Raw genomic sequence first — 20,399 nt, forward strand, 5'->3', positions numbered from 1 at the left:
CACACATGGGCCAGTGAAGCGACGTCCTCCACAACTAGACTGAAGAACAAAAGGACAGCAACTTGTCTGTTCCCTGCCCCCAATTCCCCAATGCTGTTCCTGTCCCCCAATTCCCCAATAAAATCTTTAGGGAAAAAAAGAGACAAAGGCACCCATGGCCAGTTTACTGAGGTACCCAAGGGAGCTCCAACTACTCCCCTCTGTGCCTGCAGCCCCGAGAGACTTTGGTGCTTGGGTACACACACCCATCCCAGCTAAAACCCTCCCAAGGACCAGGGAGGGATGGGGACAAAAGTACATCCCATCTGCTCTCCTTCCTGTGGATGCAGCCGCCTCTGGTGGTCCAGCCATTCATTCATTCCACACACTTTTATTCGGCCCCTGATCGGCGCCAGGCACTGGGCTGGAACCCTGGGGACTGTGGAGACAAAAACTGAGAACACAGGTTTCCTGTGAGCAAGATAGATAGAAGATGATAGATAGATAGATGATAGATAGATGATAGAAGGTGATAGAGATAGATAGATAGATAGATAGAAGATGATAGATAGATGATAGATGATAGACAGATGATAGACAAATAGATAGATAATAAATTGATGATAGATATCTTTATATATAAACCTTCCTTATATATATAAAGAGAGAGATATCTTGCTCATAATATATATATATATATATATACATATATATATATATACCTCATATAAGTGGAAGCATATATATAATAGTCGTCCTTTTGTGACTGGCTTATCTCACTGAGCATAATGTCCTCCTGGTTCATCCGTGCTGTAGAATGCGTCAGAATTTCCTTCCTTTCAAAGGCTGAATAATAGTCCCTTGTGTGTGCAGACCACATTTTGTTTTTCCATCCATCCATCCGTGGACACTTGGTTGCTTCCACCTTTTGATAACCTGCCTTTTTAACATAAAATGTTTGTGACCATTTTCCCACATTTCATGTGAACCAGTGGGAGATGGTTTAGGAATCTTGAAAGAGCTGGGCGAGCCTCACCAGGCAGCTGACCCGTCGAGGAGAGCGAGGAGATGAGGCAGAGCGAGGCAGGCCAGTTACAGTGCATGGCTGTATAATTTAAAGGAAAGGTAATTCAAAGGAAAGCTGGCATATGTAGATTTTTTTAATTGCTGTTTCCTCCAGCTGAAAACACTTTGACATGATGAGAGAAGAGGCACTCGGTGCAGGTTGACAGCTGCTGTGAACTCGCGCTCTCCAAGCTGGGTGTCAGGCACGAAGCTTCTCTCCCAAGAAGCCTGCAAATTAGAGTGAACCAACCTGCAGGGGCAACACTCCTCTAAGTGATTTATTGTGATTTCTTTCTAAGGCCTCATATTTATTATTATTTGACGTACAACACTAGACTCTGAACTGCTCAGTCAAGCAAAGCTTGGGAATAGGCCTCCAAGGACCAGAGAAGTAACCCTCCAACCAAACCAGATGGGCAAGCCTGTCCCAGTCAGCCTGAAGGGTCAGCCAGCAGCTCAGGAACAAGCATTGTGCAGGGTGCCCGGAGCAGCTCAGCCTGGGCGATGACACTGGGCCCATTTGGATAATGTGGGATAAGCTCCCCATCTCGGGATCCTTAACTTAATCACATGTTTGCCATGTAGGATAATGGTCACCCTTTTGCAGTATAAGGAAACATTCACAGGCTCTGGGAATTGGGATGGGACCCGCCTCGGAGCCCATTGCTCAGCCTGCCGTAGTAACCAGGGCTTGTGTGGGTAGCCATCCCCTCCGTACCACCACTCCTTTCTGTGTTCTCAGTCCTAGAACTCAGCAGCCTGTGATTCGTGCGCTCCCGTCACCTTGCCCCACAACAAAATAAAATCGGCCAGCGGGACAGTCTCCCATCACCGTAATTCTTACTCTTTTGTTCCATCCCCTACACGCCCTGTCGACTTCTCTGCCTACAGTAGAATTCTGATGGCTTTGCACGCTGCTGCTGAATGGCCCTCCGTGGCGCCCCCATGCTCACCGCAGAACAAAGCCCAGCCCTCTCGGGCTGGCACTCAGAGCCCACGAGCATCCGGCTTCCATGGCCTCCCTGGACTGACTTCCTTCCAGCCCTCACACTCCAGCCAGACTGACCTCCTCGCTGCCTCTGTTGCCTCCAGGGTCACAGACAACCAAACCCAGATGTCAGAGTTTCGGAACCAGAGGGAAACCATCTGACTCGGATTAAGAGACAGGAGACGGAGCTGCAGGGTAAAGCTGGGGTTAGTTACCCAGACCTCCAAGGGGGTGCCCTAAGGGACAAAAGGTGATGGAGGAGGAGGAGAGGAAGAGGAGAGAGGGGGATAGATAGAAGGAGTGAAAGGAGACACCTTTGAGCCTTCCGATTCAGTCACATCCTGGTCTTTGCAGTTTCAAAAGCGAATAAAACACCCTTATGTTTTAGAGGTGAGTTTGGAGGTGAGTTTCGGTTGACACCTCGAAACTGAAAAAGCACTGCCTGGCACAAGGAATAAACAAGGTTTCATCATCAAGTGGCGGCATGAGAACAGGGACTGGACTGGCCGTCTGGGTGGACAGCATGGGGAAGGGCTGCACAGAAGAGAGGACACTCAAGCTGGAAGTGAAACAGAGTCCACCAGCTTTCAGGGTGGAATGGCATTCCTACCAGAGGGAACAGCATGTGCAAAGGCTCAGAGGCACAAAGCTTCCCATGTGAAAGGATAGATCTTCAGAGCTCTAAGGCTTCACTGTGTGAAGACTTGACAAGACAAAGGGATTTGAGCTTGGGGTTGTAAATAGTGAAAAGGTAACAAGATTCCATCATACACCCTTCCTGGCCCCAAATTCCCTGTGTCTGATGATAAGGATATCTCCCTTTCTGCTGGTACAGGGAGGGGACCTGCCGCATGGCACATTTATCTCCTGCTTTGTGGGAAGAAGGGCTGGAGGGCGGTCAGGGCGACTTTACTGCTTCTGCTGTTTTCCCGAAGTCCTTCAGCTTAGGATAGTCAACACGCCAAGGCACCATATTTGGGGGTAGCATGCCCTAGACCCCATCAGAAGGATAGATTTTCAGAGAATGGAGGAGGAGGAGGAGGAGAAGGAGAGAGAAGAAGGAAGACTGTCATTTACGTAGTGCTTACTCTGCAATTCATTCGTGAAAGACTCAGTCTATGGTACATTATATACTAAGTGCCAAGAGCTGTGCTCAGCATCCCATGAGATAGATATCATCACCGTGTTTCAGATATAAAAGCAAAGGGTCAGAGAGCAGAGCTTTACCGAGGGTGATGTAGCTAGTGAGTAGCTGAGGCAAAATCCAAACCGCCGTCTTCTACCTCTTTCCACACTGTTTACACCACCTGCCTGGATTCAAAGAGCTCTTAGCCATGACGACAAGGGAATCTGGAGTGTTCAGTTCTGGGCTGCTGTGAAGACCAAGCACCCTTCTGCCCACTGGTGACAGATGCCCCCGGGGAGTCCGCTATACATGCATTGTGCTTTCCTCTCTCCAGACCCTTGAGGCTAAATAAAAGCCCACATTTTTTTACCCCACCACCTTGACCGTGAGTCTTTCATTCCCACTATTTTGACCCAGTGTATCTCTCTGCGCCAGCCACAGTATAACCAAGGAGCACGCGATATGCAGCCTGATGGGCGGTGTCTGAAAGAACCGAGCTAGCGGGATAACTGCTCACTCCGGGACCATCCGCCGATCCTGAAATCCTGAGGAGATTTGCTCACGAATTTCTCATGCCTCCGCTAAATGACATCCAAATTATTAGTTTTTTATGTGATCGTAATGATTATTGCTGATATAAATCATCAATAAAAAATAAAACTGGCAATCACAAATTTCAATGAGACACGGCTAAAAATAACTCACTCCCCCTCCCCCCCCAACAGAAGACACAGTGGCAGAAGACATTGATGAAATGATAATCAATGCATTCAATTGACTCAGTCCATTTTACTCTAGAAAATACTTGCGAGGGAAAAACCTGTCGCTGTTGATATGCTTATGGTTAAAATGTTGTTTCTAGCATCAAAACATCTTCAGTGTCGAACGGAAGGGACAAGGTACCTGTGGCCTGTGCTCCTTTGCTGCTCCTTCTCACCTCTTTGCCCCTCCCCTTGTCACCTGTTCTCATACTATAAAGCTTTTGAGGGCTATTTTAAATGCCACCTTAACTACAAAGTATTTCCTGATGCCCCACGCGACAGGAACTCACCCTCTGAACGCCTCTACACTTTTCTTTCTCACGGCTCTGGTGGCACCAGGGACTTTCAACCTCTGTCACCAGAACCAGTCAGTCCCCGCTCCCCCTGACTCTGGGCAGCCTGTATCGTGCTACCCCTGCCATTCCGGCACCTGGAGCTAGTCAACAAGTCCTCGCAGAGGGAGGGACAGGAGGGCGCCAGTGTTCCCGTGGGTCACTTGCACACCCATATGAATGTGAGTGCCCGGGCCCCTTTCCCAGCGAGGTCTGCTTCTCCTGTGTTGACCCCATTCGTGGAATCCCTTTCCACTTCCTGCCTCCAGGTGAACCGGGTACTCTGTGTTCAGGAGAACCACAGGCCAAGTGAGCTGCAGAGACGGGCATGGTCTGGGCAGCAGCTACAGATGACAATGTTGCAATCAGAAAAATGGTCTTAATAACCTCAAAGGGTTGTTTTAGGGCTGAACAAGAACAAAAAGAAAAGAGGGGAGAGGAGGGGAGAAGAGAAAAGAAAAAAAGAGAAGAAGAGGGGAGGAGAAGGGAGAGCTGGGGGGGGGGGGGAAAATAAAAGAGGAGGGGAGAGTAGGACAGGAAGAGGGGAGGGGAGGCAGGGACTGCTATACCAGGATGGGATATTTGAGGGTCTGCCCTTGGTCCCCAGGACTCAGGGAGTGGGTTCGGGCAGAGTTTGCCACCCCAAAATACGCCTTTTTGGGATATTGATTATTTTAATCTGGTAATTTTTAAGGCCTAGGAGGCTCAGGAAGAACCTTTGCCCTTCTCGCTAACTGCCTAAAAGAATGCAAAATAGGAAGCCCGTTCCAGGAAGGAGCTACAGTTTAATCTGAACCAGGTGTGGCAGACAGGGAAGAACACGCAAAACCCATTTGATCAAAGTCCTCTGTGACTCATGGTCGCTAACTGGCCAGCAAACATTTTTTTACTAAACATTAACTCTTTTCAGCTCCCCATGAATTGCCTTACTTCCTTCTCCTTAGTCCAGCTCATTTTGCTTTTGGAAAATGCGCTGCCTTTGTAACTCTCCGTGCTAATATGAATTGCGTGTGCATATGTATTAAAGTTGATTTTTTTCCTATTGATCTGCATGATATTATTTTATTCATTCAACCAGCCATAGGAGCCAAGAGAAGGGGGGCATTTCCCCTCCCCCACAGGAACATGGTCCCCAAAAGCACAGCGGGCAGGTGTGTAGTGAGGAGAGTGGGCTCTGGAGTCTTACTACCTGGGTCTGAGCCGCAGATCTGCCACACGCACCGTGTGACCTTGGGCAAGTCATGACCCGCTCCATTCCTCTCTCTTGGCATTTGGAGAGCGGTAGTCTTCTTTGTACTTGCTTCTTGGATTTGCTGTGAACGTTAAATGAGTTCCTGTTTAGAAAACTTTTAGCACGGAGCCCGTACATGTAGCAAGCCCCGATACCACTGCCATCAGGACTCCTGCTCAGGATGCTTTTTCTGCTGCCCCTGAGGTCCTCTGGGGCCAGAGAGCATGAACATGGCCTTGACTTTACAGGGAAACAGGACAGGGGCTGGGAGACCTGTGCTAGGACTAGGTCAATGCATCCTTTAACATTCCCGGTGGCATATCCTTTCCTGTTGCCTTTTGGATCAGGAATTGAGGCGTTAGTCCCTCAAATGGCATGCAAAGGTATTTTCCTGAGGGTCCCTCAACCCAACCATCACGAAAATGCTTTCACGCTCCCTAGGAGAAAATTTCTGATACACACCGAGTCCAGAAGAACTCAAATGAAGCAAACCAAAGGTGCAGGGGAGGTCTTAAGAGGCTGAAAGTGATTCCAAACAGAGGGGACATTGGCACTTGAGCTAGATTGAGCTGTGAATCATCAAATAGGAAGACCCTGGGACTTAGAAGAATTGTTGTCGCTGAGGTTTTTGCTGTCACCTGTATGTGGTTGGAAAGCAGGTACCCTCACCACTCTGCACAGCAGGGATACTGTTAGCAGCTATGTCATGTATCATTGTGAGGACTGAATGGGTTGATACCCGGAAGCCCTTTGGCTCAATGTCTGACACAAATTAAGCAATCAATGTTGACCATTATCTTTGATGTTTGGTGGTCCCAGATCTAGACTCTGCTGTGGTCCTAACCCCATACACCTACCTGGATGGCCCATATGCACCTTAAACATGAGTCCAAAGCTGAATCCAAAAACATCACCTTCCGACCCCTTCCCACCACCACCAGACCCCCTTTCCTCCCAGACCTCTGAGAGATCCACGGAATATGATATCAGGTCCATGGAAGCAGAGACCACGATGCTAATCCATCTTTAATTCTGGGTTCCTAGCACAGGGGCACAGAGTAGGCAATCAATACATTTTTGGAACTTCTGGGGTGGGGTGGGTTTGCTTTTGCTATCATCACATTCTTACTGTGTGGGATAGTAAGAAGTCAGACAGGCATGGGTTTGACTTACCATCTCATCACTTCTTAGCTGTGCTACCTGAGCAGGGAACATAACCTCTCTGAACCTCAGCATCTTCAGCTGTACAATGGGAACAAGTAGACCTACTCACAGGGCTGTGCCTTATTCCATTCACGCTGTTATAACAAAATACCACAGGCGAGGTGGCTTATAAACAAGAGAAATGTATTTCTCACAGGTCTGGAAGCTGGGAAGTCCAAGATCAAGGTGCTGGTGGTTTGGTGTTTGGAGATTCAGTGTTTCCAAGGCAGCCATCTTTTTGCTATAGCTACAACCTCACATGGCAGAGGGGATGGGAATGCTCTCAGATCTCTTTGACAAGGACACTAATCCCAAAGGCTCCACCTTCTAACACCATCACCTTGGGGGTTAGGATTTCATCGTATAAAATGTAAGGGGACACAAACATTCAGACCATAGCAAGCTAATCTTAAGGATTGTGGGAGAGGAAGAAACTTTCCTCTACCCTGCTAGGCTCTTTCAGCTGGTCTAGTAAGACAGATTAACAAGAGAAAATAACCAAATTGAATCATGTACATACTTATGGGACCCCCACATACAAGAGAGGTTCAGAGAGAAATGGAAAATGAGGCATATATGACGTTCTGAGCTAGGGATGAGGTTAGGCACCGTGGGGTTTCAGAAGGGAGAAAGGACATTCTCAGGGTGATAAGAGAAACAGATGTTCAGTAATCCCTAGTTTGCCGTGCCGTATAGATAGGTCAAAAAAGGTTATCTCTGATAATCTCTTATTATGGGCAAGTCCCATAATTCAAGCTCTCCTGGGTAGTTAAGGGGTTGGTGGGGGGCTGGCAGAAGTTTCTCTTCAGCCCACAGGGTCTTCGTTGCCTGAGCCCACAATAATCCACATGCCACAGAGGCACCTCTTGGTGTGACTCACTCTGAACCCCTACATAATCAATGAGACCCCTGGGCACAAGTCCAAGTATGCCATCTGGTATGGGGTAAATTCTAGTAAATAAGCATTTTTTTATATTAATAATAACCCTGTAATGTAATCATGGTTTTCATTACTAGAGAGGAGGGGCTCTCACTCAGAAATGTTGAATCATTTACTGAAAATCACACAACTGGGACCCGAACCCAGATCTCTTGCTTCCTGGTCTGATGCTCATTCTCTATTGCCTGAAATGCCCAACTCATTTTGCCAGAAGTTGCTTAAATTCTTGAGTTTCTTTTAACAGCCTCTCTCCCTACAGGAGGACCTTGCAGTAATGAAGTCCCAGAGCCTTTGAGTTTGTTTTCAATCCATTTTTGAAGCCCCCTCTTCTCCTCAGGTCTCCTTTGAAAAGGGCTTCCTGCCACTTTGCACAGAAAGGACAGCTCTCTTTCAAGAGCTACCCAAAACAAATAGAACACAGGCCTTTGAAATGCTGTTTTTCCCCCCAAAGAGCTAACAGTTGTCAGTTGCAAATTACCATTCTCTACCCTTACTTCAATCAGAATTAATCAGGGTCCTAAAAATCCCTGAGCATCTATGTTTAAACCACAAACAACTAAACAATGCTCCACCTCCCAGGAGATGTTGTGGGGAGAGCAAAAATGCCATCAGCGTCTTTTACATGAAAAGAACAATCAGGTATGAACTTTTCACGATCTCCTTTGGAAATGGATGTCCAAGGATGGGGACCCTTCCCCACCCCCTACCCCGCCACACCAAGGTGCACAGTACTTCCCTCCCTTTTCTTCTATATGAATTATCTATTACTCAGTAATAAATTAGCTCAACACTTAGCAGCTTAAAACAGCAAGTATTTATTATCTTACCGTTTCTGTGGGTCAGGAGCCCAGGCAGTGTTTCACTGGGTCTTCTGGCTGCAGGTCTCTCACAGGCTGCAGTCACGGGGTCGGCCTGGGTTGCAGGCTCACGCGAAGGCTCAACCGAGGGAGGCTTCACTTCCAAGCTCATTCGCGTGGCTATTGGCAGGCCTTGGGTCCTTGATGCTGTTGGCCAGAGGCCTCCCTCAGTTTCATGCCACCAGCCCTCTCCACAGGCCAGCTCACAACATTGCAGCTGGCTTCCATCAGAACAAGAAAGAGGGCGAGATGGAAATAATGGTCTTTTTGTCGCCTAATCTCAGAGATGGCATCCATCACTTTGGCCATATTCTGTTCGTTAGAAGCAAACCATTTGTTTTGGCCCACACTCAAGTGGAGGCCATTGTACAGGGGTGGATACCAGGAGGCGACAATCATTGGAGGCCGTGTTCCCCTCTGACCCCCAATGATTCATATCCCTCCTACATGCAAAATACACTTGTCCCCTCCCAAGACCCCTAAAAGCCACCTCTCACTTCCATATCAGCTCAAGGTCCAGAATCTCATCAAATCAGGCCTAGGGTTGGAGGAAGCTCCTTGGGAATAATTTTTTGCACAGAACTCCCAGAGCAGATTCTCTCCTTGTGTGGGTCTGTGAAACTCAACAGACACGTTACCTGCCCCCATACACCTGACGCACAGTGGTGTGGCAAAGGACAGCTGCTATATCTTCCCTAGATTTTTAAGACAAGTATCTTGATTTTGTAGTCCACTAATTCATGCATTCAACACATATTCATTAGGCACTTACTATGCGCTCCTCCACTTTTTCCGCATCCCATTTTATCAGTGAGAAATCTGAGAATCAGAGTCAAAATATTACACCGTGGCCCACTCGATTACTTTCCCTTCAGTAAAAGGCTCTCAACTAATTAGAGCTTTCTAGCTGCACCTGCAGTGAGGTTTGAGTTCGTTTAACTAATTAGATCATCTTCCACAAAGACCAGCCATTCAAATGCATTTGTGTGGCAGAATGCCTAAGAATAATGCAAGCTCGTAAGAGGCCTGGAGCATTGTTAGATATAGCCACTGCTAAGAAGAGCCCACTGGCTATTGTAGCAAAAGCATAACTTTAGGAATCAGAGCAGATCAACTTGAAACCTGCCTAATGGTAGTGCAGACTAGTGTTTCTCAGTTGTGGCCGCACATTCAAACACGTTTAAATTTTTTTTAATACTAAAGCTTAGGCCCTATCCCTCAGAAATTCTGATTCAACTAGTTTGGAGTGAGCTTCAAGTGGTTCTACAAGGTAGAAAGAATTGAGGACCACGGGTACTCCTTCAGGACATGGGATGGGAAATGCTGAGAACAGATCACACGCCCTCCACTTCCCAAGCCAGACGGCATCCATCAATCAGGCCCCTCATTTCCATTGGCTGGGATGTAGCTTTAGGCTTTCTCATCCCAGGGCTTTGGCCTGTCACCAGCAGTGAATCCAAGTTGACACATGAACTGGGACGTATTTTCTACCCCTGACAAGTCAGATGAGACACACTTTCCCAATTCTGGAAATTATCAGGGGTATGGAAAGATAGGGTCCCCTCCGTGCTGGGTAGACCCCTCCCAAAGCAGACAACTGAGGTCTAATTCCCCCTTGTTACAGGGCATTGGAAGAGCCAGAAGAGGGGTCAAAATGGAGGGGAATTTACAACCAGATCTGGTGAGAAGTAGTTTCAGAAACCCAAGATGTTTAGCTCAGAGAAGACCCACGGAACAATATCTATAAAGGGGTGATCCTCTGTCTGAGTACCTCCAAAGAGTTGTCTAAGGCCCCAGAGAGGGGCCCCTCGGGAGGTAGGCTATGACTCAGCCTTTGGAACACACTCTCCATGCAAATCCTACCTCTGTCACTTTCTGGAAGAAGCACGGCCTTACACAGATCATTAAACCTCTCTGAGCTTCCTTTTCCTCATCTTTCAAATAAAGATAATGGTACCTACTTCACAAAAGTATTGCACTGGTGGTATGGGAAGATGAATAAGGCATCTGGCCCAAAGTATAGGGTCAACGAATGCTGGCTGCCACCTTTCTTCTGGGGAAGACACTGTGGCGTGCCAGAGCCCCCAGTACCCTGAGTGTTTTCAGAGCAGAGACGGTCTTAGAAGAGAATAGAAAACAATGTTCTAAGTGTGTCCTTGTGCTCAGCATTGCATGAACATCCAACCAAGGGGGCACATGCATGCTCAGGCCCCATACTAGGAATGCCAGATGGCATCCCATTAACAGTGTCAAAGCAAAAAGTCCGATGGCTCTGTCCCCACTTGTGAGTGTGTGTGTGTGGGGGGGGGGAGGGGACACTTATGTTCCCTTAAGTCCTTCTCAAATTGGTCTAGAGTTCCAGAGGATTCCATATGACCTCAAGAACATTGTCCTCTTATCGTTCCCCTGCTCTCAACCATGTATCTCCTTATCAAGCTTGACATCTTGTCCTGTTTCTTCCTGTTCCAGGTGTGGCCAAATCTGGTTTGCTGTTGATTCGTTCCACCCTTTCCTGGATCTTGGAGCTCTTGGTCCCTGTGCCACAGGACACAGAGAAGTCCTGCCCTATGCTCTCGGTCTTAGAGAAACGATCACAGAGCTGATCGTTTTCAAATTCTCACTGTGTGCATGACCCTACACATTCCACGTGCGTCATATCTACCAATAAACTGCCAGTAAACTATATATCTGCCAATAAACTACAAGGTAAGTACAGTTATTACCCCCATTTTAACATAAAAAAAAATATTGGCGAGTAACTTAATTCCTTTCAACTTCCAGGTCTCATAAACTAAAAAATTAAGGGAGTCAGGGTTTGAACCAGGTATAGTTATTTTTAAATATGTCCGTAAAGTAACAGAATGAACCCATGGGACTTAATATATGTACATAGTTAGGCATAGAAATATGCATAGGTGCTATGGACATGTGCATATGCACATGTGAAGAATATATGTGTGTATACATGTACATAGATCTTTTTCCCAGCTCTGTCCTCTGAGAGAGCCTGGAAGCAATGCCACCTCAGGAACAATGACACCCTGGTGCCTAGATCTATGTTTCTAGATGCCATTCTCTGCTAAAAGGAATCAACGTTCCTTGGAGAAAATGGCTGGTTCCAGGACTTAGCCAGGGAATATCCGGGATGAGTCTTGTGCAAAACAATCCGGCAAACTGCCCAAAGAATAATGAGAGAATATCAAAAGGACACGAGAGCTGACTTGAAAGGACTCCCACTGGCCAACTCGGTGTCAATTTATACATCATCATAAATATGGGGAGCAAAGGCTTATAACCTATGGAAAAAAATTAAGAATCCAAGAGTCTGCACTGGTGTGAATAAATAAATAAACACCCTTCCTTACAGTAGAAACCCAACAATAAAAAGATGATGGAATTAAAAACAAAAAACAAAACAAGAACAACAACAACCATTTGGCCACCACAGTAATAATTGATTTGGGGGACGATCATCAATAGATGTTAAAACCAGTGGGAGAAAGTTTGAGAATAATAGGATATTTTCATAACCTCAATGTACCTCTCCAAAGGATACTTATTAATTACACAGGGTAAAATGGTAGCTTTCTGGTGGACACCATGGTAACCCCATGATCACAGAACATTGCTAGTAATGGGTTCATGGCCAGCACGTGCCCCCTGGTACGGCACTCTGAGAGAAGTCAGTATCATGTCTGTGGGATTCCTGCCCAAAGATGTGTTAGACTCTCCTCAGCAGGAAACACCAGACAAACCCACTTTAAGGGACACTGTACCAGGTGCCTGGCTGGGTGTCCTTCACAAAAGCCAATGTCATGAAAGACAGGGAGAATAGAGAAGATCTAAATATTGCAGAATAGAGAAGGTCTAACAAGCAAATGCAACACGTGGTCTTGGATCATTTTGTTATAAATGACATTGTCATGAAATCTGAATACAATCTGTGGATTAGATAAGAAACTTTCTTGCTTTTAGGAAACGTGCTCTGAAGTATTCAGGGATAAGGCGCATCATGTCTTAAATGGTCCAAATGGTTCAGAAAAGAGGTGGGGAGACAACAAAGCAAGTAACAAAATAAAATATTAATTTGGGGGGGACCTAGATCAAGGGTATTTAGGAATTCTTTTGTAATATTTTGCAACTTTTCTATACATCTGAAATTGCCAGAATAATTTTTTTTATAAAACATAAAATGTAAAACAGCTTTTCTGCAAACTCCCTGACACTCTTCAAGAGGTGAAGTCTAATTTCCTCCCCTTGAAAAAGGTCTGGCCTCAGGGACTCACTTCTGTAGTTACTGGAAACCAGATCATTGAGGGGATCCAGTATCCACCTGGCTCCCCCGTCTCTGGACACACAACTGTGAGCTCTGAGCCACTGTGTAAGAAGCCCACCAACCCTGAAGCCACCGTGCTGGAGTGGCCACGCCCATGATCTTGGAGAGGTGGACATGCCTGCAGAGCCCCGGCCATTCCCTGAGGACAAAGGGTATTTTTGTCAGTTACATGTCTGGTCTTACCAACCAGGCCATGGAACTTCCCCAACGTTGGGGACAGGTCATTCCTATCATCACACAGAGCCACCAGGAATAGATAAGAGGGAGATGCAAAGTTTAAGGAAGTGATCCATGCTCACCTGTTGTCACATGCTCCTTCTATGCCCAGTATGGTGGATAAGGCACAGGAATTAAGGCCACCTTCAAATTCAGTGTGAGTCTTTCTGACCAGGTGACCTTGGGTGAGTCTCTGGAGCCCTCCCCAGGTCAACTGTCTCTTCTCTTTAATGGGCAGGCTGGAAGGACCTCACCAGGTGTATGCGAGCTCTAGGGGGGACAGTGTGGTTGCACTTCGCTGGTTATAAAAGAACATTCAAGTGTGTTGTGTGATGATCACACTTCCTGTTTGGCTTTCAGCCCTGCAGGCCTTTGATTGGCCCAAAATGTGAGGACCACCTCCTGCCATGAGCAACGTCACCCCAGGAATTGCTGTGTAAACACCTAGTTACTCACTTAATTGTAACACCCAAGACTGGTGTGTGTGTGTGTGTGTGTGTGTGTGTGTGTGTGTGTGTGTGTAGGACACCAAGGTGGAGAGAGATGTTGACATTTAGTGAGCACCTACTCTGTGCCAGACACTCTTCTAGGCTGAGAAGACAGTGGGGGCAAGACAGAATGAGTCTCAGCTCTCACGACTATTAGCTTCTAGGACGATGAACTTCTACCCAAACTAGGAACCTCAAAGTCTTTTTAAAATGTATCCAGCCATAAAGTTCTTTTTTAATGAGAAAAGAAGAAAAGGACAGGGGAGGGAAGCAGAAGGGAGGGGAGAGGCGGGGAGAGGAGGGGCGGGGAGAGAAAGAAAATAAAAAAGAAAAGAAAAGAGAAGAGAGAATGACACAAAAGTAACCTCAGTGTTATACACACTCATTGAACCCGAACCCGAACCTTTGGGGTTGATGTACCCATTTCTCAAATAACAAACTGAAGCTAGGCGAGGTGCCCAAATTCAGACAACTAATACATGGGGGCCGCTAAACTTTGAACTGGGGGCTGTGGAGCTTCAAAGCCTGGGCAGTGTGGCTCTGTGGGCAGGCAGCTGGAACGGGGGTCCGTCAGTCTGGGTCGGGCGGGGTACGCCTTTGTTGTGGGGCCATCTTCTACACTGCACGATGTTTGACAGCATCCCTGGCCACTACCCACTAAGTGGCAGGAGCACCCCACTCCCTGTTGTGACAACCAAAAATATCTCCAAACATGGCCCAATATCCCCTGGGGGACAAAATCACCCCAATTGAGAACCACTGGCCTAGGGGTAAACCCTGGCTCCACCACTGGCTAGTCACATGACCGTGGAGAAGCCACTTAGCCTCTCTGTTCCTCAGCGTCCTCATCTGTAAAATGGGAAAATAATAGTACGTGAGGTTAATGTGAGGATCAAACAGGAATCGGGAAAGCACTTGGCCATCCATGAAAGAGCTCAGGACACGGCCTTTTTTTTTCTACTGCCCTCTGCTACCTGCCCTACAAGCACCAAGGTGTGCTCAGAGCAGGCGTCCAGTGAGGGTGGTCTTACGAATGGATACAGGAATGCCACAGTTCATTAAAAAATGAACGAGGAATATTGTGGTGCAGGCCTTAAGTGCGTTTGCTGACTGCGGATGCCCTGGCAGTGCCTCTCACCACCGCAGGCAGTTTAGATGAAAAACTCCATGCCCGGGTTCAAGTGCAGCTCGGCCCCTCGTGAGCTATGTGACCCTGGGCTAGGTAGTTAGCCTCCTCGTGCCTTAAAAGCGCATTAACTGAAGTAGCACGTGAGTAGTACCCTGCATAGGACGGGTCTCTAGAGTGCCTGCTGTTACTGCTGTAGGTGTTCTTAGCATTAACCTTTCACATCCCAGGGCCGGCCGAGTGGCGCGATGGTTAGGAACTGGCTTGGGACGCCAGAGGGCCCCGGTTCGGATCCCACATATGAGGGCTGGTGACACTGCCCTCCACAAAAAAAAAAACCTTTCGCAGCCCTCCAGCCCATGGGCCGCCTTCCCGTCTCCCAGGGTACCCAGCATCCCCACTTCCTGGCCTTGGCACTTGCCAGTCCCTCCACCCGGAGCACTCTTCCTCCTGGACACCAGCATCGCTCCGACCCTTCCTTCTTCATTTGGGTCTCTCTTCGTTGTGCCTCTTCTTAGAGGCCTCCCTGAGCCACCTTAAATAAACAGCACGCTGCCATACAGCACGGTGTCGTAGGATCCGTCTGCTTGTCTCCCTCCCATTAAAACAGAAGTTCCAAGGCTGAGCATTTGATTGGCAGCTATGTTCCTAGGACAGTGCCTAGTGCCTAATAGGTGTAAATAGTTATAATGAGTGATATTTTGCAGAAAGGGTTTCCAAAGTCCTCACATCAACCATTTCTTTCTGACCCAGAAATTATTTGAACTGGGGCCTAGAATAACGTTTGCCAGCAAATACTCTGCTTCTAACCACCTGTCCTTTTGAATAGAGCAGCTGCATTTTAGAGACTTCCAGGTCAATTGAAGTTTCTTAAACTGTGTTCCCTGCCACTGTAGTCTCCAGAGATCCAGTAATAAGGAATTCCACCGAACAAGGATTCACACGGTCATAGGCATTGCAAACCAACGTGGAATTCTCTCCTGCTCGGGGATTCACAATGTCTAAGAAAAGTCCCAAGAAGCCCTGTAGAGAAAATCGATACTGTACCTGCATTTGCTGAACTCACTCCACCCTAGACCCTACCCATTAACATCTGCATCGTGCAGCACAATTTGGAAAACTGCTCTAGTGCAAGTCTTTCAATTTACAGATGCAGATAAAAGGTGAGGCCCAGAGAGGTTAATTGACTCATTCAAGGTCACACAGCCAGCCATCTCCTGAAACAGAGCAGGGTACTCTTCACTGACATTCCCTAATGGTCCACTTAGCTATCAGTTCATCAAAGGTAAAAAACTGAACACAGACCTCAGATTCCTACATTGGTTGGACTAAACTATAAATGGAAATTAATTACCACATAGGATTGCTTCCAATCTCACTGTTCCAGAAATAATCAGTTATTCATTCAACAAATATTTGCTAAGCATTATGTGCCAGAGACTGTACCTTTTGCAGCAAATGACACATGGCTATTCAGTAGACTGACAATAAAATTATCCCTATAGAGGCCAACATTGATTGAAGTGTCCTTGATAAGCCTGCTTCAAAGTAGAGACTGACTGTAAGAAATTACGTATTCACATTTCATTTGCTTCCATCAACAAGGCTACCATTTATATCTAATGGTAATAATCTGCTCTCAGCTGGAATGCTTCTGAAATAAAATTCTCCCCTTCACACCTTCCACACTGCAGAGAGGACAAGCCACAAGATTGGAATTCCTTGGACTTTTTGGTGGGGTACCTCAATCAACAGATGTTCCAATTTCCAATTCATTCAAATTTCATCTCTGGGTCCTACATGTTAGTTAAAATTCATTCTCTCTTTTCCTACTGTTTGCAAATGAAAATGCCTATTTAAAAGTGGGATTTCTTTTTTACAGCATATCAACTCACGTATTTCAAAGCCCTTCAGGGGGTGTGGTTGATCAAAAGCCACATAATGTTAAAACACTACAGATTTGAAGTTGAGAAAGATCTAGCTATTCTTCTGTATGACCATTTCACTGAACTGATAGCTTCTGTCGAGGAATCAGAAGGATTGTTTTGTGTTATTTTAAAGAGAAGATTCTAAGTCAGAAAAAAAAAGTCAGAATTCCAGGCTTGACCTTCCTATATGATGTCATGGCATTGAAAGCTAGCTTTCAGTATAGACTCAAGATATATGCATCTATTTTTTTAAAAATCGGAAGCTCTTCAATACCTCTTGCCCCATGTGCATCTTTAGGGCCAAACTGTCTGTAAATAAATAAATAAATAAATGTGTGCTTCTACACCCAGCAAAAATCTTCCCTGCTTTGAAAAGGTGCTCTCGTGGTTTCTCCAGGAGCCATCCTCAAAACTAATCTGGCAAAGCAAAGATAATCACCCCATAACACACATAATTTGTGTTTATTAGACACTGGAACAAGTCAGGAAGAGGTCCTCAGCTGTAGTAAAGACACCGAGAGAGCAGAAACTACATGAACACAGGGCCACAGGAAGCGAGATACAGGAGGGCCACACATCCCATCAGCATTACATACAAACACTGAGTCTGTCATTTAAAAATCAACCCAAGAGCAAGTCACTGAGCAATCCATGTGCTTAAAAAGGGAGGGGAGCGTATATTTTTTAAAGACCAAGTCCCACTTTTTTTTAAGGACCAAACACCACCTCCCTCCTTTTCTCTAAAAGGACCACTGGTCCACCTCTGCCAGACTGGGGTATATCTGACTTTGTTCCAACCTCCTCTGCTCATTCTTTCAACAACAAACCAGTCAGCAAAGACTTTGAAGTACAAAGGCTACTACATAGAGACAGAGGAGAACTGATAAACTGAGCAGCACTGGAAATGTGTGTGCATATGTGCGTGCACGTGTGTGCGTGAGTACATGTGTGTGTGCATGTGTATGTGTGCGCATGTGTGTGCGCGTGCATGTGCGTGCTCGTGTGTGCGTGTGTGCGCGTGTGCGTGTGTGTTTTCCACATGCTTGTTAATGTCTGTGATGTTATAGAGACCCATGGGGAGCATTTTTTATGCAGTTTAATGGAATCCACTTGGGGTGAAAGGCATGATTTTGCCTAATGAAATCTCCCCCTCACAGTCCAGCTCCCAGACAGACGCAGCAGCATGGTCACCGTCTGGGGACGTCCGAGAGACCTGGGACATAGGATCTAAAGGGCCCTCTTCCTCTGTGAGCACCTCCCTGTCCCCCGGGGTCACCGCGTTGGGGATCATGTGGATGTAGTCAGCCGCCATCTCCTCGTGGAAGACGGTGTCCTGATTGTAAGAGATGAGCTCATTGCTGATGTTCACTGACTCCACCGGGGTGCGGGAGCAGAGGCGGCTGCACCCCAGCAGCTGGGCAAACACCTTCCGGAAGTCAGTGTTGAAGGCATAGATGATGGGGTTGAGAGACGAGTTGGCCCAGCCGAACCAGACGAAGACGTCGAAGGTGGTCTCACTCACGCAAGGGAAGCCCGTGCGAGGGCCCTCGGGGTGTCTGCTGCAGAAGGGGACCATACAGTTAAGGATGAAGAAGGGTAGCCAGCAGCACACGAAGACGCCCATGATCACCGACAGGGTCTTGAGGACCTTGGTCTCCTTCTTGATGGACGCTCGCAGGCTGGTGTCTGGCGCACAGGCCGTGCGGCTGCGGCGCTCCGCCGCCCTCTCCAGGCAGGCAATCCTGCGGATCTGCACCTGGGCGATGCGGTAGATGCGCGTGTAGGTCACGATCATGATGGCCACGGGGATGTAGAAGCTGATGAGCGAGGAGGAGATGGCGTAAGTTCGGCTCAGGCTGGAGTCGCAGTTCTCTGCCCTCCCCTCTGGCTCTCCCGCTTCATCCCAGGGCGTCGCGTTGGCCGGGTTGGATGGCGGGTCCACCCTGCCCCAGGAACTTGCCTTGTCCTTGTGCCAGTGGAGCTGGACTGGGATGAAGGAGATGAGGATGGACAGGGTCCAGGTCAGACCTACCATGACCAAGGCCACGCGCTGGGTCATCTTGCGCTGGTAGCGGAAAGGCCTAGAGATGGCCCAGTAGCGGTCCACGCTGATGACGCACAGGTTCAGGATGGACGCGGTGGAGCACATGATGTCGAAGGCCAGCCAGACGTCGCAGAAGGCCCCAAAGGGCCAGTAACCGGCCAGCTCGGCGACCGCCTTCCAGGGCATGACCAGCAGCGCCACGAAGAGATCGGACACAGCCAGAGACACGATAAAAACGTTGGTTCTCCTGGCGCGCAAGTGGCGGTTTCGCACGATGGCCGCGCACACCAGCACGTTTCCCAGCAGGGTCCAGACGATGAGCAGCGTCAGGAGGCCGGCCGTGACCACCTGCGCCGGCCCCAGCGGCGCTGCCCCCTCTGAACCTCCCACGGCGCCTCCATGTGCAAGCTGCTGCTGTCCAAACCGCTCCCGGTACGCGGTGCCATTGCGCCCGGGCGGCAGCATGTCGGGCTCGGCGCCAGGGGCGGGCTGCGTGTGCTCCCAACTTCAGCCCTGCGACCCCCGGGCGACCCCATCGGGCACCCGGGGTGAGGTGGCACGCTGGGACCCGCGGCTAGGGGATCCCCGAGCCCCGGGGGGCGCTCACCGTGCGCTGCGCCGGGGCCCCGGGACCCCTTTCGCCTTCGTGCGCCTCCGGGTCGGTGGCCGCGTTGCGTCCCTCTAGTGCTGGCGCTGGGGACAGGAAGCGACCGCGGCCCGCGGGGCTGTTCCCGGGAGCCTGCAGCGCGCCGGGCGGCGGTGGAGGCTGTGTCTGGTTCGGAGCCGTAGAAGCGAAGAGCAAGCCACCACCGAGGGGGCGGGGGCCGGGAGCGGCCAGCGCCGGGCGAGGGCTGCCGCGCTGCCTCTGTCCCCGGCTGCTCCCGGGGCCCGCGCTCACGCCCCCGCGCCTCCGCGCTCTGCTCTCTCTCGCGCGCCCACCCTACCGGGGCCTGAGCGCCCTCTCCCCGCGCACTGGCCTCACCTGTGCCTTGGCTCCTTCTCCGCGGCCCTGCCGCCGGAGTCTGGGAGAGAACCCGCAGGTGGGAGAGGCGCCCCAGTGCCAGACTCTCGACTGGTGCTAGAAAGAACGCTCCCCAGGAAGACGAAGAGGTGCCTGGCCCAACCTTGATGCCCTGGCCTTGGCCATGTTTGGGGAACAGGAAGGTGGGGTAGGGGTGGGGGAGGGGAGAGCCCTGGCTCCTAGACTGGGAGGGAGAGCTCGTAGGGTAAAAAGGGCGTCTTTGAATATCTCACAGACTTGCGTCCCAATTCGGACTTCATTCCTGGCTGTGTGATCTTGAGCGCGCTATTTAACTTCACTGGGCTTTGGTTTCCTCATCCACATATTGGGGTAATGATTCCTTCTCCCGCCGGTAGAGTAAGGGTTCAGGGAAGGCATCTAGGGAAGATGTGCAGGAAGCCCTGTCTCCTAGGAACAAGTTGTCCCCACCTCCTCCTCTCCCCCCCACCCCACACACACACTCCTAAGATTGGGGCTACATCTGACCTCTTCGGAGAGTCCTCTTCCCCATCCCACCCCAATCCTGGGGAGATTTGCACTTGGGAGAATAATTTTGGATGAACCCAGAAGACAGCGAGGAAGGGAACCCCCAGCAATTGGGAGCCTCCTCCCTGCAGGACGCTGTCACAGTCTTTCTTTTTTAGCCTTGAGAGGGATGGATTGATACCTCAGTGCTTAGCAGAAGAGGGAACTGAGGCTTGAATGGGTGGCCAAAGTTCAAAATTAAAAAAAAAAAGAAGAGGAGGAGGAGGAGGAGG

The 20,399-nt window shown here is 48.8% G+C and overlaps 2 protein-coding genes across 2 annotated transcripts in view; one reads left to right on the top strand and one right to left on the bottom strand.

Moving 5' to 3' along the window:
- SLC2A9 (solute carrier family 2 member 9) overlaps positions 1-3,714 on the top strand; it is a 147,730-nt gene extending 144,016 nt beyond the window's left edge. The window contains exon 12 of the mRNA XM_019661176.1: positions 3,594-3,714. Within this exon, the coding sequence (XP_019516721.1) occupies positions 3,594-3,659 (66 nt within the window). The 3' untranslated portion in view covers positions 3,660-3,714. The remainder of the gene's footprint in view (positions 1-3,593) is intronic.
- A 13,821-nt stretch (positions 3,715-17,535) lies between these two features.
- DRD5 (dopamine receptor D5) lies at positions 17,536-19,130 on the bottom strand. The gene has a single exon (XM_019661154.1). It carries the CDS (start codon positions 19,083-19,085, stop codon positions 17,673-17,675), a length of 1,413 nt encoding a protein of 470 aa, XP_019516699.1. The 5' UTR covers positions 19,086-19,130; the 3' UTR covers positions 17,536-17,672.
- Between the last annotated feature and the right edge of the window lie 1,269 nt (positions 19,131-20,399).

The sequence above is a fragment of the Hipposideros armiger genome, unplaced genomic scaffold, assembly GCF_001890085.2.
Source record: "Hipposideros armiger isolate ML-2016 unplaced genomic scaffold, ASM189008v1 scaffold_337, whole genome shotgun sequence".
NCBI classification, from domain to species: Eukaryota; Metazoa; Chordata; class Mammalia; order Chiroptera; family Hipposideridae; genus Hipposideros; species Hipposideros armiger.

What these genes read in the sequence shown, in the direction of transcription:
- DRD5 (XM_019661154.1), bottom strand. Translation starts at nt 19,085, where the DNA reads ATGCTGCCGCCCGGGCGCAATGGCACCGCGTACCGGGAGCGGTTTGGA.